The following is a 23074-nucleotide window of genomic DNA, read 5'->3' as shown; positions in this document are numbered from 1 at the left end:
CACGCAAGGAATTTGTAGATTTTTTTGTCCTGATTCTGAACATAGTAAATGGACAAAAGGGCCGAGTTTTCTGAAATGAACGGAGTGTAAAGCAACTTACGGTCGGGGAATCTTTGAGGCAGGGCCTATTAATTGCTCTTTGGAAACTCATTAAATCCAGCACAGCACAGAGAAGTGTGAGTAACACTTTTGGGGCAAAACCTGGTTCCTGTTTCAGGGGGGCACAGAAATCCCATGCAGGTGATAAGGCTCTCGGACCCCCAGATCTAGTGCTGATAATCTATTTCAAATGGACCTAAAATAGTCCACAATCTTCTTGTGATTCAGAGGCCAGAGCCCCTGCCTGGCTAGTACCAGCACAGATTCATGAGGTGATGTATTTGCTTCTCTGGTGCTTGTCACACTAAATACCCAGGCCTGGATTTCTGAGCCATCAGGTGGGGAGTCTTGTTGTTTGGTTATTCCCATGTCTGCACACAACCTGCTTGGGATTAGGATGCCCAGCGCAGGTTATTGTATTTTACTTAGCCTGGTCAAGGGGGCAGAAGTGGTTCTTCCTGGTTAGAATCTCTCTCGCTTCCGTGCTGGGAACTGCTTAAAACCATGTAAACACATCTGTAAGAGCAGCTGGCAGCAGCTGCCGCACAGTTCAGTGGTACAGTGTCCCTGCCCAAGCAAGATGCCCCGAGTTTTCAGTGTCAAACAGCATTTGCGCTCTGAACAGCTAGCACAGAATCAGTCCCTCTCCCAAGGAGGCTGTAGGATGCTGGTGGGGTGTAGGAAACCATTCCGGTGGGCTGGACACATTTGTTCTGTGACCTGTATTATGGGAGGGGGAATTAATGGCGGGGGGGGTGCGTCTGTGACCTTTGGAAGCCCAGCCTCTCACGAAGGAGGAGCCCACAAATACCCAGCGGGCAGTGGTTGCATGGGAACTTGTGTGTGCAAATGGGCACTTCGCTGCACGGTTCCCCCCTGTGCCTCCTTTGACAGCTTGCCCCTCACTGTGTCTCCTGTCCATGTCTGCCATGCATCTGGGAGGGATTCATAGAACCCATTGTGCTGTTTGAGGATCTGTCTAGCGTGATTTGGCCGACGTTCTCGCTTCTGCTGGCCCTGGCTGCATCTGAGCCTTCGCTGGCTCCCCAGACTCTGCACTGTTACTCTCCAGCTCATCAGAGCAAAATCGCCCCTGCTGCGAGATCAGTGCAGCTGGCGGCTAATTCCAGGGATGAGTCTGGCCTGCTGTGGTCTAGGGATGTCGTGGCTAGCAAGATGCTGAGTAAACCCACAATTGGTTGTATCAGCCCCTCCCCATACAGGCAGACACGAGGTGCTATCTCAGGTACTGTCTCCTCTCCGGGCCTCACTGTCTGATGGTCCCTGTACTGTGCTTGGTCCCCTTCTGCACAGCCAGGGGTGGAGAATGAAGTACTCCCACAAAGCCACCTTCCGCACAAGGGAGAGTCCACAGATCCATTGCAGCAGGTCTCTCCCATCTGTGCAGCTTCCTGCAGGCAGAAACCAGACCTGTTGATCCAGGCAGACTGGCTGTGGGTGGACCCTCGAAGACCCCTTTGCAGAGCAGCTGTCCCCACACCTCACCCCCAGGGTTGCAGAGGAATCTGATCCTGGGTGAGGAGGCGGAGGCAATGTGACTACTGCTGTCCAGTTGTTACCTTCTGCTGGAAATCCCTGCTCAGCCCCCGTCCCCAGTGTGTACCCACACAGACACGCACGTTTTCCAGAACCTGGGTAACCATGCTGAGACGGCCCGAACTCGCTACACAGACCCTTGCTTTATCCCCTGGCACTTTTGGCCTTGTTGATTTGTACAGCTAATAGTTTTTTCTTGCAATAATCTTCCCAGCTGAAAACAGCAACAGCACAGCGTACGCTTCCCCCAGCCACAGAAACTTTCTGCTGTGGCCTTTGCAGACCTTGCAAGCGAAGCAATATTGGGCTGTGACCGTGCATGCACGGGGGACTTTTAAGGAACATGTCGTAAGTGCAGGAGAGGGTATCTGTGACTCAGTAGGTGACACTCTTCCCTCCGAGTCAGGACCGGAGCAGCACTCCTGCATAGTGCTAGAAGTGCTCTCGTCCGGATGAGACCCTGTGGAGCTATCTCTACAAGTAAGGGGGTTATGGCCAGAGTCCACTCGGGCTGATCACATTGTGCTGCTTTGAATTTCCCCTTCACGTTTTGCTTTGCCATCTGTCCTAAACAGCTGCAGGGTACTTATGCAACAGCTAAGCTTCACCCCAGAAGTGGTTACATTTCAGAAGTAGGAAGCGGGGCCCTGAACTACCTCGCTGAAAGGTTGTGAGAATTAACGAATGGCTGTAAAGCCCTCGGCAATCCACCCATGGGACGAGCACTTTGAAGCACAAACCATTTGTTATGTGTCCAAAAAAAAGGAAAACCCAGTACAAAATAACTTAAAAGAGAGTGGGGAGCAACCTCTGCTAAGCTGTGAATGTCACAGGGGTGGCAGGCTCACTGGGCTACAGAAAGTACGGGTCTGAGCAGTACGTAGGAGAGCAGGTAGCTGTAAACCAGGTGACAGCCACCCCCATGGCAGAGCTGCCAGAGCCCGTCCTGGCTCTCACGCCGCCTTGGCGCCCTTCTACAAAGGGACCCTGGAGGAAGTGAGAGGTTGCCCTTGTTCTTTTCTCAGCCCCTCCCTGCTGTGCAGACTTTGCCTTGCAAAGGAAGACGTTTCTGTCTTAATCTGGTAAAAGCAGAGAAGGGACAATGTCGCAAACAGGAAGTGCTGCTCCTGTTGCGGTTTTCCACGCATGCGAAATTCAAGAGGCCCAAGGGAAGTTGCCTGCCTGCGTGCTGCTTTCCGATTGCACGGCACCCTTCCTGGCGAGAGAGGGGAGACAAGGGTTTCACTTGGGGGGCTTTAAAAAAAAAAAACCCAACCTAACCCCTTGGAGCAAAACCTCCCAGGGGAATGAGGCCCTGCTCCTGCCATCTCAGCGGCATGGATTCCACAGGTAGTAGCTTCCAGAGAGCAGGCCCCTTGCAGCTCTCAGTGGCAAAGACTGGCCTGCAAATTCCCAGCCAGGGGTAGGACCTACGCTCTCCTAGCTCTCGCGTAGCGCTTTGCATCCATAGATCTCATGGCTGTAGCTTTAAGCTTCTCTTCATATGGCTGTTGCTAGGGCGGGGCTTCCACAGTATTCAGATTTGGGTAGTGTTCATTTTAGTGTGGGGAAGCTGATCGTCCTGTGGAGAAGTAAAAGGGTGTAGCGGTTAAAGTGCAGAACTAGGAGTCAGGAGTCCAGGCTTCAGTCCTAGCTCAGCTTCCTGTGTGATCTAGGGCAAGCCATAGAGCATTTGTGCCTCAGTTTCTCCATCTGCAAAATGGAGATGATCCTGCCGTACTAACTCCCAAGAAGTTTTAAGAGTTAATTCATCAGTGTTAGCTGCTGTCCTTAGCACTATGGACGTGCAAAGCATTACCATGAAATCTGCCCAAGAAGCTCCTTTTCATTAGCCAGCCCCCTGTTTTCGAGGCCATTCCAAAGGAGCCCCGTGCAGACAGAATCAATTCTGCTCCAGTTTCATTCGCCCAGCTCAGCTAAGGAGGTGATTTTTGTCCCTCCTGTTGTCGTTTCCGGATGGAAGTTGTTGCCTTTCCTACGAGCTCGAAGGGCTAGGAGAACCTGTGATGCCTCCTGCCCCGGCTGCCGGATGCTACAGCAGATGTCTGCCGGCTGGTTGTGCTCGAGGTGTGAGTGCTCATCCCAACCCCCTTCATGGAGGGCAGCCAGGACTTCTCAGCACCGGATCTAGGGAGTAGGCCTTTGAAAGGCATCGCAGTACCTACAGCCCCCACGGCACCCCCTTTCTCACTCAGACCAGTTTGGCTCGCTCCAGTGAAAATTTGGGGGGTCACGAGACAGCAGAAAATCCAAGCGTGGTTTTCCCTGCAGCAGCCGTCAGACGTTGATGCAGGCCTTTGCTTCTCTCTCTGACTCTGTCTAGGGCAATATACCCTCTCCCACCAGGGTCTCGGGGCAGTTATTAAATAGGAGACTGCACTGGCTGCCGTCGGAGGATACCCCGCTCTCCGTTCGCTTGGGGCTTCCAGGAAGTAGATTCATCGGAAATTAGGTAACTGCAAAGCAGTCCCTTCTAAGGAGCTCCCTTTGCCCGAGCCACTGACTGCAGAGCCGAGCCAGCCTGGAAACAGGGCACCGGCCGGCCGCTCAGCTCCCTTTACAGCGAGGTCTGGATTCATTTTTTAGTTATTATTGTAAGTGGTTCCTGCTGCCTTCATGTCGCCTCTGTTGCTGTTGGCCTGGGGCAGCAGCGGCCTCCACTGGCTGGTTCCAGTAATTGCCACTTTGGATTTTCCATCTGTTGGCGAGGGAACTTCAGGTCAAGAAGAGCTCTGGGTAGCCCAAAAGCTTGGGTCTCACCAACAGGAGTTGGGTGCAGTCAAAGCTATTCCCTCACCCACTTGGTCTCTCTAATAGCCCGGGACCAACATGGCTACAACAATACTGCATGCCTCGATCTTAGCATTTATACTGCTCTCGCCCGTGAGCTGAACTCCAAGTTGAGTGCTATCCTGTATCTCCGAGGCTTGGATTTTAGAGTTGGGGAGACAGTGGGGTCTAATAGCTCGGGCGCTGTGTGACTGAGGGCAGGTCTCTGTGCCTCTGTCTCATCTGGTCAAGGGGTAAGTTCTCTGGGGCAGGGACCATCTCTCATTGTGTGTGTGCGTTTGCGTCTATAGCCTCTAGCGGAATGGGGCCCCTACCGTAGAATAATAATAATAACAATCCGAACCAGGCGTCGAAAAAAGGTTCTTCTCAGTTAAAAACACAGCAGGACACCCAGTGCTGTTGGTGCAGGACTTCGAAGCAGGGAGGGAAGAGCCCAGCAAGAGCGCTGAAGTGTTTCTGTTTGTTGAGCTGCCGTGCTCATGGCTGGCAGAGAGCAAAGTGATCATGGGCCGCTGGCAGGAGAGCGTGGCAGGGGCTGACTTTGCCCCCTAGCAGCTGTCTCGCATAGCACGGGGTAATGGTGTTTGGAATTAACCTGACCAATAGATGATGCAGCAATTAATGTTTCTGTATTTGGGGCGGGGGGGAGGGAGGGAGGGAACAGAGACCGACATGGCTCTGCAACTCCCCCAAAACAGAGACCTCTTGCAGCCCTCGTTACTGTCTGACTGCCCGCAGTCCGCTCTGCCTGGCACGAAGGGGTGGAAGCAGGGGACGTGCACTCGCCTTTCTCCACGGGACACCATCCCGTCGAGGGGGCACAATCAGGAAGTGGGTTTGGAGGGTGCCTTCCAGTCCTGGTTAGTGCTCGCAGCCACCAGAAACGGGATTCGCTGGAGCTACTCTGGAGAGCCGTGCCTGGGGCCAGAACAGCCGCAGTGCTGCAAGTCGGGACTGAAGCAGCTGGCTGAGCTGTGGTGGGAGTTCTCCCATGGCTCGGCTCTGCTCCAGGCTGTGCTAGGACTTGCGGTCTCTCCCGATTCACGTTAAACTCACTCAAAGTCCACAAGAAAAAAGAACCCCAGCTGGGCATGCAGTGTTATGTGAACGCATAAATCCCCCTCCAGTCTGTGTCACTGCCCATCTATAATCTGCTACCTGCACGGAGTTATAACGTAAGGGAGAGGCACTTGAAAACAGATGGTGTTCCAGCAACTTGCTTTCATCCTGATTTGCATCTGCCATCAAGGGTCTCCATCCTTGTTAGCTGCTTACCAGAAACGGGACCACAGAAAGCAGGAATGCATCTTGAGCCAGCCTCCACCAGTCCGACGCAGTGGAACCTCTTGTCAAGGAGGCCCAAGTATAAAGACTTGGCTTAAAAACACACAGCATTCAATACCATGCGCAGTCCGTAGAGCGAGGGAGAGGGGCTGGAGAAATCCAAATACGCCAGGGGCTTCAGTTTTGCACTGGGGCCAGGCTGGAGCAGAGGTGGGGGCAGCTTAGGGTTCTGATGCTTTGGGGGAGCTGGGTGAGGAAGCAGCCAGGTACACGATAGGTAGCTGCTGGCTCTGGAGGGTTGCGCATGTGTAACGTAGCAAGAAGCGATTCAGAAGCCTGAACTAATTGGGGCTGAGTCGCACCTGTTGGGATGAAGTGACCTTTTCCCCAGGGGCTTTGTTGAAAAGCGAATGCTAAGTGGGGGTGGTAGGTAAATGGTTTACGGACTAATCAAGGTGACTCCTGAGGATTTGAGTATTCTGTAAAGCCAGGTAGTGGCCGGACAAGGATGTGAACTGAGGAAGGGCTGCAGCATCTGTGCAAAAGATCCAGAGAGAGTGAGAGACCCAATCAGTTGCACAAGCGTTCAGGATCATTTTAAAAGGCCAGCCTGACCCTTGCTGCACAGGGTGGATCTGTCTGGGTGCACTGCTCGCATCAAGCCTGGCTCTCTAGTGCCGTTGTGGAAAGGTGCAGCAGCGGCTTGGCCACTGGGCCACAAGCGCGTGGGCCTCTGCAGGCAGCTGTTCCCTCTGAGTGCCATTTACTACCTTTCCATCTCCTTGTTAGGAACGAAGATCGGGAGCGAGCGTGGCGGGCGTCCCGAGACACCCAACTGGAGACCGTTCCAAACTGTGAAGCTTGGTGAGTGGCTCTGACCCTTTATGTGAATGGCTAGTGGGCTGGCAGCTGCCTGCAGCCATAGGTGGGGCTGCTCGATAGGCCCTGAGCAGCCAGCAGAGTGTGTTGGATACGGACTCTGCCCCATCCCCCGACGCATCGCACACGCTGCCTTTGCACTGGCTCGCACACCCCCCGTATGCTCTTGCTGATCTGCACTGGTTCAAGCGCAGGGGCGTAGCAGCTAGAACTGGGAACAGGGAGTCAGGACTCCGGGCTTCTGTTTCCCTGCCCTGCCACTGGCTTGCACCTTTCACAGCTGCTCCTTTCTGTGCCTCAGTTTCCCCCAAATGGGGACATCGGAATACGTCCTTAACTTGAGACGGTGCTCGGGAGACTGGATGTGAAGGTTGGACGGTGCCAAGGGGTGTTTAAATGCCGGGCTGGGGGAAGTGCCACCGGCAGCAGGTGGAATGTATTGTTTCATACCCAGCCGTGGGTGTGTTCCCCTCGCCCCACCTTTGCTGCGCGTCGTGTGCTGTCTCTCTTGCACTGGCTGGGCTTTGGCTTATTTGCTCCCCCTTCTCGCGTTTTGTTTGAAGCTTTCCCGTTGCCGCTGCGCAGTCCGTCCGGTCTGAAGAGGCTGCCCGCCGCAATGGACTGAAACGTCCCCGTGGCAAGGCGCACCCCCCTTCCCTTGCCGCGTGCGGCTCAGGTGTCAGGGCTTGAGGGGCAGGTCAGAGGGGCAGTTTGTGAACAAAAATTGAAAAAGGGGGGGAAGGAATAACGATTGGCGCGGCCAGTGCTCCCTGGCCCTGCCTCCCAGCCTCAGACACCAGCACCACTTGCTGCTTGGGCTTTACCCAGCCCCGCCTGCTGAAGTAAGCATCCTTTTCTAGTACCTACCACCCGAGGATCTGGGTGCTTTACACACACGTGTGCTGCTGCTGGTGATCATTCCCCTTTAACCAGAGAAACAGAGGCACAGAGAGAGGCTAAGTGACCTGTCAGGGACTGTTGCCTGTGGCCACAAGCCAAGTGGCTGTCAGAGGCAGGGATCAGACCCCATTCCTCCTGGTTCCCAGGCCTGTGCTTCAAGCACTAGCTAATACTTTCCCTGCTACAGGAGACCAAGTCAACAGGAGTGCTGTTATCATGGGAGGAGAGGTTATAAGGGGGAAGGTACCAGCTGACCTAGGCCCTGGCTGTGCCCTTCCCCACTAGATTGGCACGCTCACCGCAATGGAACCCTACTGCTATTCCAGGCCTGTTTTTCCCACACTGAAACTAACAGTTAAACGTAGCCAGCAGTGATCTAAATATACCTCGGGCCGTAAGGTCACAGAATACCGAGGCTGAAGGGGGGTGGCCGGCCCGGCTGCTGTGGGAGCCTTTGCCATATAAGGCTTTTATAATTAGTCAAGGGACTGCTCTGTTCCGTTGGCAAAACGAGGCTCTGTTTGCCTCGGGAACCCCAGCGGGTGGGTGAGGCATGGACCTGCTGTCGGCCGGCTCCTGCTTCTCTCTATCTCCCCCCTCCCAAGGCCAGGAATCAGACCTGTCTAGAGGGGCAGGCATCCCTTTGCAGCATGCTTGGCTATGGAGTTTGCATGAAAACCCCAGTGCTTCCTCCAGGCAGCATGAGAGAGCCAGGCTTTATAGTCTCCCATTGTCTTGCTCCTGCTGGAAGAACAGACCAAGCTCCTGGAGATAGTCCAATGACTTGAACTAATAACAACTGAAATCTGGGAGCTAAAATTAGGAATTTGCTAAACCTGCATCTGCTTGTCGCTCAGTGTGCTCCAGTCCTGGGTTTGTACAGCACCAAGCACAGTGGGGTCCTGGCCCATGACTGGGGAGTCAAGGGGCTAATGCAATGGAAACACAATAATAAGTGGCTTTCTCGCGCTGCCCTTTAGAAGGTGTCAAGGAACACGTGGTGATATCGTAGACCCACTTCTTTTCTCGAGCTCTGGGGCTTTGATTGTTTCCATGTCTCCAAAACAAATCCCTAAGCCCACCACCATGGAGGCTGTAGAGGAGATAGGGAGTAAAACAGAAGGGGTGCTGTGGTTACAGCTCAGAGGTGCTGAGCTGACAGTCTCACACACACAGGGGATTCGCTCCAAAGTCGTCCATCTTGCAGTCCGAAAAGGAAACCAATAATAAATGCAGCTTTCCGTTTTTGTGCTAAACTGACATTCTGCAGAAGCAGCTCTGTGTGTTTTTTTTTTCCCCCAGAGCTTACAAAACAGAGTAGCACTCAGGGCCAGGAGATTTTGCTCTCTTCAAAATCCTTTTGTTGCAACAGTAAAATAAGGATGGAGGGTGGGAGGGGGCATTTGTGGTGGTTCTTTCGTTCCCTTTTTGACTGCTTGCTGGAATGCTGCGAAGTTGCTGCCCTGCAGTGAAATGATGTGTCTCAAACTGAAATTCAGTTGAGATCAAGAACAGCCTCTCGACTGGTCAAATGGACGGTTAAACAAACCGAAAACGCCTGTGTGAGCATTTCAGAAAAGCTACCAAAGGTGCAACTAGTATTAATAGTACATTATAGCACTACCAGGAAAGCGTTAGACTCCTCAAGGTCCAGATCCTACAAAGTATTTAGGAAAATCATTGAAATCAGTGGAAGTTGGGAGCCTAAATACCTCTGAGGACCTGGCCAGAGCACCTTAGTCTATATTACCCTTCCTTTTCCACCGTGCTTCTCGTGTCAGTCAATTCCAGAATGCTGGGCAGATTGAAGAGCTGATCAAGCTGGAGAATTAAATGCAACAATTGCAGTATGGTTTGGAATTCCTAAATTCTATAGTCCAAGTGCATGAGGGAGAGCTGTGGGCAGGCTTTCTAACAGGTGCAGACGAGCCGCTGGTAGATGGGTCACAGGGTAAGAGTTTCAAGCCTCTCCCAGCCTGCCATGACTGCATACCGGAGGGTGCTGGCTTGGAGCAGGCAGGTGGCTCAGGCTCACAATAATCCTGTTTTGTTCCCTCCTGTCCCTTTCTTTCTTTCTTGTGACTCCCTTTGTATTTTGGTGACGCTGGGGCCCGACCAGCCTCAAGCCAACTCCCGACGAAGTGCAGGGCTGGGCCCAGTCATTCGACAAGCTGATGAAGAACCCAGCGGGCAGGAACGTGTTCCGGGAATTCTTACGGACTGAGTACAGCGAGGAGAACATGCTCTTTTGGTTAGCATGTGAGGAACTCAAAAACGAGTGCAACAAGCACACCATCGACGAGAAGGCCAGAATGATCTACGAGGACTACATCTCCATCCTCTCACCCAAGGAGGTACTGGGCCCCCTCCCCGCATGCTGGCAGGCCAGGCTGGGGTGATTCCCAAGCCCCTGTGCTCTTGGGAACTCCAGGCTGCTCGGTAGCCATGCTCCAACTGGGGCGGGCTTCCCTGTCGAGGCAGTGAGGGAAAGCGAGTCCGCCCGCTCACATAATTCAGCCTTGGCTGGCCCCACTGGGGCAAAGGTGGTGATAGGTCCAAAAAAAAATAGCTGCTTCCCCATTTGCAACTCAGAACAGAACAACCTCGGCCATCACTGAAGCAGTGTCCCTGCTGAAATCCGTTCAGGACCCGTTGTCCTCACGTACAGCCTCAAACCTCCGGTGGGAGCTGGAACGGGGACTAGTTGGAGAGTGAATGCACCCAAAGGATGGAAGTTGTTTGACATCCTTCCTCCCTGACTTTGTAATGCCATCTTGAGCCTAGAGGAGATTAAGGGGCAATCTCTGTCAGGCTAGAAGCACCTACATGAGAGCAAATACTTGAGAGTAGGCTCTCCGCTCTGTCAGACAACTGTATAGCAAGAGCCAGTGGCTGGAAGTTGAAGCTAGACAAATTCAGACTGGAAATAAGGTGTAGGTTTTTAAGAGGGAAGATAGTTAACCCTTGTGGATTTTCCATCACTGGCCATTTTTAAATCAAGGTTGGGTCTTTTTCTGGAAGCTCTGTGCTATTTCACACAGGAATTGTTCCAGGGAAGTTCTATGGCCTGTGTGATACAGGAGGTCAGACTAGGAGTATGTCTACACTGCAATGAGACACCTGTGACTGACGCAGGCTTGCGGGACTCGGACTGATAGCAGGGTAGATGTTTGGGATCAGCTGGGAGCTGGGCTCTAGGACCCTGTGAGGTGGGGCTCCTAGAGCTCTGGCTCCCGCCCAAAACATCTACGCCAGTTAAACAGCCCCATAGTCCAAGCCCTGCGAGCCTGAATCAGCAGGCATGGGCCAGCCATGGGTTTTTAATGGCAGTGTAGACATGACCATAGAGGTGCTTCTGGCCTTGAAATCCATGAATCTGTTAAAAGAGAGGGTAGGTTAAAATGTTCTGAGGGTTGGACTGGGAGCCAGGAATCTCCACTTTCTCAGCCTGCCTTTGACACTGATTTCCTCTGGGATTTTAGGTAGGTCACTCAAACCATTATTTTTTAAAATTTGATGCTTAAAATAAGGACTCTAACTCCACATCTGGGCATCTAATGCAGAAGCCTGATAATTCAGAGGTGCTAAGCACCTTCAGCTCCAGAAAGGTACAATCCAATCCAATGGCTAGAAGTTGAAGCTAGACTAGGGGTTGGCAACCTTTCAGAAGTGGTGTGCCGAGTCTTCATTTATTCACTCTAATTTAAGGTTTCGCGGGCCAGGAATACATTTTAACATTTTTAGAAGGTCTCTTTCTATAAGTCTATAATATATAACTAAACTGTTGTTGTATGTAAAGTAAATAAGGTTTTTAAAATGTTTAAGAAGCTTCATTTAAAATTAAATTAAAATGCAGAGCCCCCCGGACCGGTGGCCAGAACCCGGGCAGTGTGAGTGCCACTGAGAAATCAGTAAGGCGGCACGCGTGCCATAGGTTGCCTACCCCTGAGCTAGACTCATTCAGACTGGAAATAAGACTTGACAGTGAGAGTAATTAACCACTGGAACAATTTACCAAGGGTTGTGGTGGATTCTCCATCACTGGCAACTGTTTAATCAAGATTGGCGGAGTTTCTAAAAGTTCTGCTCCAGGAATTGCTCTGGGGCAGTTCTCTGGCCTGTGTGATACTGGAGGTCAAACTGGATGATCACAATGGTCCCTTCTGGCCTTGGAATCTATGAATAGTTGCAGTGAGCTTCGACATCAGGGGGAGTTGCAGGCTTGCACCCCTGAAAACTGGGCTTCTTAATTAGCGGCCTAAATGTGGAGTTAGCCCCACATCCTGCTAGCACTTGTGTGCTTAAGTGTCTGCAGGATCAGGCCTTCCAAGGCCTCCCTCTAGGTGGCCAGATTGGAGGACACTGGTCTCCATCTTCCCCACCGGTAAAACGTGGCTGGCGATAAAATGGGGATGCCAAGAGTGCCCCCGTAAGGCAGAGGCATGCTGAGCACTAACGGATGCCTGTTTTCAAAGTGCTGGTCGAACGTGAAGTATCAATTTTCAGTCAGTTGTCCGTAGCTGCTCTCACTCATTTGGGGTGAAACTATCTTATAGCAGAGTTGCTATGCCTTCTCCCACCCCGTCCTTAGTCCCAGCCGCAGTTGGCTATAGTGCTGTTGTCACTAGGGCCCGGGTAGCATGGCAAGTCCACACCTTGTGTTTCTGGTCATTAGACTCCTCCGACCTCTAAAACACTCTCTGCAGGCTGGAGCTGGGCTTGGCCCAGATCGTCGTCTTCACTCTTCAGCCCGCCCTGTGTTTGTTCCTGGTGTTGGCTTTTAAAGCTCAGGGCACAAGAGACATTTATCACCCAAACCCTGCAGCCAGCTAGTGTGTATAGTGGGTGCTGTGGAAAGTAGGTGTAATTCAAGCCTTTGTTCCTTGGGTCAGGGAGACACAAAAGCCAGAGAGTAAAGGTAAAGGACAGATCTCTGGTATGCCTGACTCGGGATACTCAGATACTGGGGCTGCTGCCCAATAAAGCAGAAGCCATGTATCTAGGGGGCGTGTGGAACTTGCCCAGAGACAATACTGAATACAGCACGGCTGTGTCAGGCTTTGGCTTGTGACCTTCTTGAGGTGAGGAGAGAAACATGCCGAGTGCATGGATGAGAGATGGGATGTGTTACTGGCTTAACCCTCAAGAGGGCACCAGAAAGCCACAAAAGCTGCCTACTCCCCTCAGGAGTTGCAGGAGCATCTGCCCAGGCAGCCGGAGGGTTTTGTGGCGTCTCTGCTCTGCTTCCCCCCAGCTGGTTTCCCAGAGGCCTGTGGGCCCCTTGGATCGGCACACAGCTGATCCCAGAGCCCCACACGACAGCACAGAGCCACAGGGGCAGGAATCCTCCTGTTACCGGCCCAGTCGTGCTCACGGCCCTCAGCAGGGGCTAGTCACTTACGGTACATCTGCACTGCGAGTCAAAGCCCAGGGCTGGGCCGGGCCAGCTGACTTTGGCTAAGGGGCTCAGGGGCTGTTTAACTGCAGTGCAGACGTTCTGGCTTAGCTCTGGGACCCTCCCACCTCATGTTTTGAGATCCCAGGCACTGCAGTTAAACAGTCTATGGGCCCAAATCAGCTGGCACGGGCCAGCTGCGGGTTTTGAACTGCAGTGTAGACAGACCCATTTTAGAGCCGCTAACTCTGCCAGCCTAGGAGAAGGCCCCACCTCTGGGGAGAGCAGGGCTTTCCCCAGAGCACTCTCCCAGCAGGCAGAGCAGCCAGGCCTGGCAAATGCAGCCACGGGTCCAGTTGTTTCCTGCTCCCTTTGCCCCATCCTCTTGACCACCCCCACTGCACTTCACCCACCAGACTCTGTGAGCTCAGATTTGGGCTGAGGCCAAAGGGTCAGATCCAGTTCAGCCCTGACCTCGGCAGGGGCTGCTCCCTTTGGCACTCCGTCAGTGGGGTTATCCCAGGGCTCGAGTCTGCCCATCATGCATCCAGCCTCTGGCGGTGCTGCACATCTCACCCTCTTCTTCGGCCAGCGCAGCCTTGTGCCCGGAGCCCAGGAGGGCCGCGGCATGGTGCAGCCCACAGTGAGGCCCCATTGGCTCCTGGAGCACCCCATTGGCTCCCTGTGCCTGTCGAAGCCTCATCTGGGGAAGCACCTTCTCCTTCTCAGCCAAGACTGGCCTGTGCAGTCTGGGGGCCGGGGGCAAGGGGGGCTGTTCTGAAAACCTCACGGCCTCTCTCTTGTGCCCGTTGCAAGCCTGGGCCTGCACCATGCAGGGGAGTCTGGCAGAAGGGGGGAGTGAGGCTGGGCCTTGCCGCTCTGGGTGCGGGGCCCCAGCACTGTCCTTTCCCTCCCCTAACGGCCTTGTCTCCTCCCCTCCTCCTCCTCAGGTGAGCCTGGATTCCCGGGTGCGCGAAGTCATCAACAAGAAGATGCAGGAGCCCTCGACACACACCTTCGACGACGCGCAGCTACAGATCTACACCCTCATGCACAGAGACTCCTATCCCCGCTTCCTGAACTCTGCCATATACAAGGCGCTGCTGCAGAGCATCTCACGGTCGTCCTCGGAGTCCTAAGCGCCTGCCAGCCTCGGCCCGTGGCAATGCCACAAACCGTTCTTTTTGTACACCGGTGTCAGGGGCGATCCCCGAGCTCTGGCTCTGTCTGGGGCAGGTGGGGAGGCCTCTGGGGCCAGGGGGCTGGAGCTCCCCCCCCGCCACCACCATCCACCTCCACTTTTTAGCTTTAGCAATGAGCGTCAGCCAGGTTCCCTGGCCACTGGAAAACACTGTCACCCCTCAGCCCTGCACCATGTCCCCCCTGCTGCTCCCCCACCACCGCCGGTGCCCCCTGTGGGCGCTGCTGAATCAGACCGGGCTGGCGCTGCCGTTCGATCGTCAAACTCAGGCCTCTCTTACTACTGAACCCCATCGCCGTCAGGAACAAGTGGGGGGGGGATTGCTGGGGGGGAAGGGGAGCCCCATGTGGCTGGACTTTGCTCCCCTACCCCCTTTTGAAGAGGTCACTTTATCCCCTCCCTGCTGCGCCCAGGGTCACAGCCAGGTCCTGTCTCTCTGTCTCCCAGCAGTCTTTCTGACGTTTTTATTTTAAATGCTTTTTGTTGGCTTGCGGGGGGGGACGGATTTCACAAAGCTCGTGCATCCGTGTAAACACAGCCCAGGGTAAGGGTTACATTGCCCTGCCTGTTAAACAGCCCGAGGGTTCGACCAGGGCCAGGCCCTCTGTTTGCAGCCATTCGATATTAGCACCTGAATCAGCCTGCAGGAACCAGAGCTGGCAGCCTCCTGTCAGCGCACTGGGCAGGGAATGTCCTGAGAGGGAGCAGGGGCTCTGCGCCCGTCCCGGTCTCCCTCCCCCCGACCTAGTCATGTTTATGACTTGTTCCTGGGTAGGGTGACCAGACAGCAAGTGTGAAAAATCAGGATAGGGGATGGGGGGGGAGGGGTCATAGGAGCCTATATAAGAAAAAGACCCCAAAATCGGGACTGTCCTTATAAAATTGGGACATCTGGTCACCCTATTCCTGAGGCTGCCACCAGGCCCTGAGAGCAGAGCAGGCCACCTGGCCCCTGCCCCGCCAAGCCGCCTCCTGAGGTCACAACCCAACACGGTGGTTCCCAGCCAGCGGGGGCGCCTCGTTTTCAGCCCCCGCTGGAAACCAGGGCTTGCCTGCCTGTGGGCCGAGGCTCAGGGCAGCTCGGGAGCCTGGGGAAATGGCCCGGTGGAATGTCGGCTCAGTCTTTGCAGAACAAAATGTCCGAGGTTTGAAGTTTTTCTGGAAATTTTAAAATGTTGATTTCCCCCCCACACCCCATTCAGAACAAACTTTTTTTTTTTTAATTTTGTATTTTCCCAGGGCACGGGAATTGCAGGAGCCGAGTGGCTCTACGGGGGATACGGAAAATGATGTGGGGAAGCCCCACCCCTTTTCCTCTCATCCCCCGGGGGCCTGGGCTCAAGCTACAGGAGGAGAACGGTGCACTGGGGGGGGGGGGTAAAAGGAGATGAGAAGTGGACAGGAGGGAGCTGAGATGTCCTAGCCCCAAAGAAGCCAGCACAGCTTACTAGAACTAGGTTCAACTGGCTTCTCCTTTGGGCTTGGATCTCTTCTCCCTCCCTTCTCCTCCCGCCATCCTGGCTCTGCGTGGCCCCTCTGCTTCCTGGCTCAGAGGGCCTGAGGCAGGCGAGGGGGAAAGGGGAAGAGAAATGCAGCGCTGTGTAGAAGCGAGACACACAGGCAGCTCCCTTGGGACACTGGACAAGCCGGGCCTGGGGCACGTGCACTGATCTTGCCAGAAGAGGCTGTCGGTGTTTGGGGCAGTGGCCAGAGAACAGTTTTGTGTCCCTGGGCCCAAAAGAGCCTGTCTGGGGGAAACTGTTATCTCCTCCATAGGCTCCTTCAAGGCTGGCCCTAGAGTTCCAGGCTGTCTCCAGGGCACGCAGTACTGAGCTTGGGCGGCAAGGGTGAGCAATGGGTAAATGAGGGAAGAAGACCACTGTGCCTTGGAGACCTAGCCTGAAGAGCTTGGGTGCCATCTCAGCTGTGGCCTATCGCGTGATCATGGAAGATGCAGATGGAAACATCACCTGAGGGGTGGGGATCTGGCTGCAGCCCCCTGTTCCAGCATCATCCCAGCTCTCCACTGGTCAGGGCCAGATATTTCCAAGGGCAAAAAGTAGCTGGAGAGTCTTTATACAACATAAAGGAGCAGCCAGCAGGGCAAACACAGTTCTTGCCCCACAAGAGATGGCTGCTTGTAGGGGACTCTGCCAATATCTGTTCCTCGCTCTAGTAGCCCTGCTCTCTGACACACCCATCCCCCTGACCCAGGGGCCATTCACTTCTCGGCTCACGTGGTTAAGTTCTCATGAAACGATTGATTTTTAGGGCTCATGAAAGCACTGGCTGGGGTTGATGCTTAGTGAGACCGCCCAGTGTGAGCATCCTCCAGGTAGCTTTGCCAGTGCACTTTGCTCCCCTCCCTAGCATCAGCTGCTGTGTGGGGCCTTTCTCATGGGAACCACTGCAAGTGTCACGGTGGAGCTGTGAGGCGGCCAAGTCCTCGAAGGATGAGGCTGCATGTTGTCGCTGTTGTTTGTCTGCTGATCCAGATTCAAACAGATCTGAGGCCTTGGTCTGCAGTTCTACCCATGCCCTGTGCCAGGGCTTGGGGGTACATTTCTCTTCTTGCCTTATGCAGTCCCTGGGCCCGGAGCAGAGCCAGTTGTAAAGAATGAGACACGGGGTCTAGTAGGTATCTGGTAGCCAGGCATCCCCACTGTATCCACTGTACTCCGTTTCCCTGGGCCACTTCCAAACCAACAGCAATTCCTGATGCTGTACCTTACTGCCTCTGAACGTGCTCTTGCAGCTGTATGCCAGGAGCCTGGCTACTTGATCCATGCTGCAAATCAGAGGTCACTGCAGTGAAATCCAATCTCTGCCCTGCCCTGCCCTGGGGAATCACGGCTCTGGACTGAACACCAGACAGAACAAACAAACCGATCCACCTGTTTGGATGCTCCCTTGGATTAATTTGTAAGGAAATTTGCAGGCATCCCTTATGAAAAGATACTCCAGTACGCTGGCCCCATGCACACCTTGGGCGTGGACCGCACAGTAGCGTATCTTTGTAAATAAAGGGATTTCCTTCCAGAGAGGAATGATTCAGTGTTGCGTGTACGACAGCGATCTTTCTCCAGGGGGCTGCTTGCTTGGGATGGGCAATCCCTTTGGTGGAGCGTATATCTGTGTATTTTTGTAACGCATGAGGAATGGTGTGTTTGAGCTGCCAGCTGTGGCTCCCAGATTTAGAATAGTGTGCTGACAGCCCTTGCCCCTCAGTATGAAATGAACCAGACAACACACCACAGCCAGCTGTGTAGCCCACACACACACCCACACCCCCGGCTTTTGTATCTTCAGATCATTTTGAAACTCTGTGTCCCAGTGTAAAAGGATGCTGATTAGTCTTGACTGTCTGTATGTTTGACCAAAAACAGCCCACGGTTTTAATATTTATCCCCCCACCCTCCCGAAAGAAAAAATTTAGAAACGGTTCTTTTTATTGAAGATATTTTTTAAACAAACAAAAAAATTCTCTTGTATTTTTTTGTTTCCTTGCAGGCGGTTGCAGTTGTGTGGAAAATCATGTTTCAGTAGCTGGAAATTTGGTTGTATTTGCCAAATGGGAAATTCAATCTTCTGTCTCCCACTGCTGCCCCCCTCCCCCCCCAAGGTGAGAGAAACTAGAGAGTGCTCATTTATTAAGGCATGGGCTTATCTTAATTAGCTGGTTGCTCATGCACCTGTGTTTACTGCCTCCTAGCAATGGATTGATTGCATCTTCTTTGGAAGGAGGTACAGAACTGCAACATGTAGAGAGAGAGAACCTTTAAGGACAGGGCCAAATCCAGCAGTTCTAGCCAAGCTGACCTTTGTAGTCTGCAGGATTGGTCCAGTAAAAAAAAAACTTACCGGGAGGTAACTTGTGCCATCAGACCTGCGCCTCTGCCTGACTCCAGTGTGAGTTGCCTGCAGGCAGCATGGTGCATGTGTCAATCAATACACATCCGGCCTTCCGCCTTCAGGTGGGGGGGGGGGGGGGATTTGAAAGGTGTTTGTATGCACCAGATTTTCACGTGCAGATTTGCATTGCTTAGCTCACACCCAGGCACATGGACGTGGAAGTGGGGGTTGTGTGTGCAAACCCCAGCTTGCACACACACGCACAAGCGAGTTGGGAGTGCACAGACCAAGCCAATTAAAATTGCATACCATAACATAACAATGCTCTCATTTTTCAAGGCCAGGCCAGTCACTCACAGGTGTCTCCGAAGACAACTCTAATGATTGCGAAATACAATTCAGCACTTACAGGGGTGCTTGGTTCTCACTGTGAGCGCTTTGCCTGAGCGAAATGGAGGCAGCTTTCTTTTAACTCGGGATGAGCTCAAGCTGCAAAATTCAGATCCCTCCCCTAAATTTAGGAGGTTTTTTTCAGCACTGGGGTTTTGGTTTGGCCTGTTGTTATGGCCCCAAATTTAGGGATGGTTTGCACAATCCCAAGCCAGCGCTTGGATTCTGGGCACCCCCTAAGCTGCAGGATGGTGAGATGCAGTCTTGGTTGGGCCCCTCTCAAGCACCCATCTGTCTGACGTGTAGCAGGGGGTGTATGAAAAGGGTGCTCAGGTGATTTGTGCAGGAATGAGGAGGCTATGTACCTTGTAAGTGGAGTGTGCAATTGCTGCTAAGCGAATGATCGAACGGTTGAGAATGACGATCCAGGAAGCTCAGTGACTTTCATTACCAGAGACTCCCCATAAAGTAACAGTGGAATTAATTACGTCTTGACCCACCAACCACTTCTGCACATGCTTTGCTCTAAATGTGCTGTCAGTGGGGCTACTTGTGAGCTTAACATCAAACGTGCATAAGTGCGTGCAAGACCAGAGCCAGTATGACCGAGTAATGATATACACGATGCAAAAGCGGCATCTTCCCCCAGCCTGAATTCTGCCCTAAGAGAGGGTTCTGTTGGTAAACTGAGCCGAGACTATCCTGCTTTCACTCCCTCCTGGAGGTTCTGGGCCAAAGCTATGCCCGTGAAATCCCAGGAAGTCTAAAACAAAGCCCCCCAGAGCTGTTGGAGACAGTAAAAGCGCTGCAGAGATGGCATTTTGGGGCATGGCCGTGTAAGCGCCGTATGGGGCAGCATGACTGGAGGGGAGCTGAGAACATACGTGGCTTCCCTGAGCCCCGCCTGTTGGGCGGGATTAGAGCATGTCAGGATATTCTGGAACCAGGGGTGGCTTTCGAGTCTGAATTCAGAGGCAGGAGCCTTAGATGGCAACTGAGCTGGCTGCCCTAATCCGCCAGTTTCTAGATGTCTCCAAAAACACTTCACGAATTGGAATTCTACTGTGCAGTGAAGATTGTGATTGTAGGGCTTCAGAAAGCACAGAGGCCCAAGCAGTCACTGTCCGGGTTGTGCTCCGGACTGACATGCTTACTGCAGCAGTTCTGGTCCACTTGTCGCCTACTGGTACAGCCCCCATTACAACCAGGTAACTTCTTTCCCTCTCATGCTCATGAATTTATTATCATGCATTCAAGCATCCGAAGAATGACTCTCAGGCTCCTCCTGGCCACAGGAGTGCTTAGTTGATGGGTTTCCCCTCATTCAGACCTAAGGGTTGGTTCTAGATAATAAGCCAGAGGTTAAAGGAAAATGCCAGGAGGCAGGGGTTTTTTCGGCATAAGATTAAAAGACACCTGGATGAGGTGTGGGGGAGGGTGCCCATGCACCCAGCTCTGTGGATTTTCAAGTTACTAAAGCCACCCCCCTGGGAAGAAACACCCATGCAGAAGCACCTTGTCAGCTCAGTCATGAATCTTTGTTGCATTCCTAGTGTGGTGGTTCTGGCTAGCTAACCAGGGAGCACAACTCCCTCCGAGCAGCACATCCCTGGAGACGCACCACAGGAAAAGCAACAGTGGCTGCTTATTGGCTAGCTTTCTATTTCTTCAGTACCTAGAATGCCCCCATGCTGTGTTGTTTAAACACATGTGCCTCGTTTAAACTTTACTGCCAGGAACATGTTTCCACCACCGCTCTGCTTTGAGAGAATCTCTAGTCAGCAGCAAGTGGCATGGAGTTCCACAAGTCATCAGCCTCCTAGGATCTGCTCGTTCTCTGTAAATCCAGCTGCCTCCTGTGAAGCGAGAGCCTTGGGCTAACCAGCCTCATGGAACCATTTCCTCATGAGCTGGGTGTTATTTAAAGAACCTGAAGCACATGTTGTGGGAAACCATTCGAGTCCGATCTCTAACAGGTCTCACGTGCACCCCCCACTTTGGAGGTCTCCAAGGAGCATGGAATGTTCTGCAGCCCGGGCTCTGCTCCGCCTGCTGACGGGAGAACGACGCAGTGGCTCATTTTTCGTGCAGAGGTGTCGCTCTTGGAGCAGAGGAGCAATGCGATAGAAAGGGTGACTGCAAGCACCTTGGTAAATAGTGCGTGCCAAATCGGGAATAACTCCCTGGAATGCACTGGAGACCGCCCTGGACTCGCAACCAAATGCAGCCCTTTCAATGCTAATTGATGTTCCTACCATCTTTCCTTTACATTCCTGCCTCCCCAGTGTAAGGCTAAGCATCCTGCAAGAGAAGCAGGCTGAGTCCCGCATGGGTCTCAGTCTGGCTTCTTTGTTCTGCTGAAGGAAAACAATGGTCCATCAGGTTTTAATTATCTTGCTGATTAACTCTCTGAATGCTCACTTATGCTGCCATCATATTTGCACCAGGCCTCAGAAGTTAAGATCTAAGAATTATTAGTTACCCTGGCAACCCATGTTCCTCCCAGGCTAGGATCTCCCTTGCAGCCAATGAAGTGAGCTGTAGCTCACGAAAGCTTATGCTCAAATAAATTGGTTAGTCTCTAAGGTGCCACTAGAACTCCTTGTCTTTTTGATCTCCCCAAACTTTAACAGGACTTGGAGTACTTGCCCCACACCTGTTTCCATTGAACTTCTCCAGCACAAACTGTTAAATGCAAACTGTCCCCACCCTGCTGTAGCAGCGAGGCGTGTCTGTTTATTGGGTGGAGAGGCAAGAGCTCACCCAGTCCTATTAAGAGCATTCTGCTGATGACCCATGGCTCAGAGCTCTGCTAGAAACATACTGTCCAAACAACTGACCCGACCCAAAGGGTTGATTCTATAGCTGGGCTGGGAGAGGGAAGCAATAAATAATGAAAAGGAAATGGCCAGGTAACCAAAGGAGATCAACCCCCAGCAGCTGTCCCTGTTCTCACGTGGGCTAGGGGTAGAAGTCCTCATTGTTCTCAATAGCAGCTGTTGGGTACTGAGCTCTTTTGAAAATCTGACCCTCGGTGTGTGTGGCCATATTCTGCCCCACACCGGCAGTGAAATAAAGGGGAGCTGCATACATATATTGTAGGGCAAAATACTGAGAGGCCAGAAGATACCTATGGAAATCTCAGTGTATGGAGATGAAGGAGTTCATCAATTACAGACTCAGTCACAAATGGATTCCCTTCACCAGTTGTTAGAACTGGCCTCCCAGTTACATCAAGGCTGCCCGGGCTTGCTCTAACTATTGCAGGCAGGAGCCTACGGCCAGATGGGAGCTCCCAGCCAATTGAGTGGCATTTAGTAGCATGAGCCAGCTGAATCAGTACGAACAGATACAACCCCTTTGTTTTTCACAATGTTCTGAATCAGCTAAAGCAGTGCTGAACTTCCAGGCCTGTAACATGGGGCCTGGTGTTAGGGGAACCTTCGCCAGCTGCCAGGTTTTCTGTATTGTATTACAATTGCGAGGAATCTGTCTCTATGATGTGGATTCAATCTGGAGACTGCCAGCCCCTCTGGCAGAGGGTATTCCTGTAGGTTCCCAGCACTCTTCCTCCCACCCTCCATCAGGAATTAAACGTCTGTATTCAGAGCTGCTGTGTTATTTTATGATCAGTGACTTTACAGACAATCTGTCCTTGATTTTCTTTACAAAACCCTCCTTTACATCAGCCTTCCACAGCTGGTGTTAAAAGGTTTGTGACAACAGCAAGCTGTGGATAGGGCTTCTGATTTTAGCTTTTAGAACATTCCCGCTACAAAAAAAAATTGAAATTGGTGTTTATCCAATAATACTTGTATCTAAGGGCTAGTCTACACTGAGCAGTAATGTGGACTATGGGGGTGTGATTTCTAACGCTGTGTTGCACATTACTTGGTCTGGACACCTAAAGGTGGTACACTAAATGTTCCCTAGTGTGTGTTAATGCAACGCTGTTTGAACAGTACGACGTTAAAGTGCACTAGGGAACATTACAGAGGTTGCAGTATATACTACTGTAATGAATAATGTACATTAAAAATATACACTGCAAAGATAACAGACATTATTCATTAGAGTATACAAAGAGAAAGCCCCTCCCAAAAAACAATTTTTGGACACTTCCATAAAACTCAAAAATTGCTAAAAATAACACCCCCAAAATGAAACGAACAAACCCCCCAAAACCAGAAGCCCTAGATCTGTACTAACGCAGGCGCTGTTCTCAGTTATGCTGCTGTAAATTCAGAGTAACTCGACTGCCTTCCAGCAGTACCCTGAGATCAGAATCTAGCCCTTGCTCTGCCCCACCACCCCAGTTAATGGGCCGTGTCCTGCACTGGATATCTGAGCAAAGCTTCCACTAACTCAGCTGGAATGTGGCCTATGTCATGGGTGCAGGATTTGGCTCAGGGCTTTTTGGTTCATGAGCTGATTAAAAACAAAGTGTCATATGTTTAGGACTAGGAAGCATCCCAAGGAAAACTGCAGTGTCAGGAAAATTGCCAGGGCATTTTTCACAGCCAGGATTCAGACAGCTGAGGTTTGAAGGCCGACCCCTCTTCTGATGGCACAGTGGGCTAACACACAACCCTATTGCCTAACAGACCAAATGTCAGGGTATCTAACTAGATCTAGGGAAAGCGGTGTGGTTTCTGGCTGGATGCTATCTCAGGCTGTGCCCATCCACCGAGTCCACACGACATTTG

General features: G+C 52.4%; 1 protein-coding gene across 3 annotated transcripts in view; it reads left to right on the top strand.

The window, feature by feature from the left end:
* Positions 1–17169, top strand: part of RGS19 (regulator of G protein signaling 19) — a 56374-nt gene extending 39205 nt beyond the window's left edge. For all 3 annotated transcript variants that reach the window (XM_084646378.1, XM_084646377.1, XM_084646376.1), the window contains 3 exons: positions 6541–6615; positions 9650–9884; positions 13876–17169. In XM_084646378.1, coding sequence (XP_084502504.1) covers positions 6541–6615; positions 9650–9884; positions 13876–14064 — 499 coding nt within the window. In that variant the 3' untranslated portion in view covers positions 14065–17169. The remainder of the gene's footprint in view (positions 1–6540; positions 6616–9649; positions 9885–13875) is intronic.
* Positions 17170–23074: the final 5905 nt, after the last annotated feature.

This window comes from Lepidochelys olivacea, assembly GCF_965140295.1.
Source record: "Lepidochelys olivacea isolate rLepOli2 genome assembly, chromosome: 13".
NCBI lineage: Eukaryota > Metazoa > Chordata > Testudines > Cheloniidae > Lepidochelys > Lepidochelys olivacea.
This window is presented reverse-complemented; position numbering and strand designations above follow the sequence as displayed.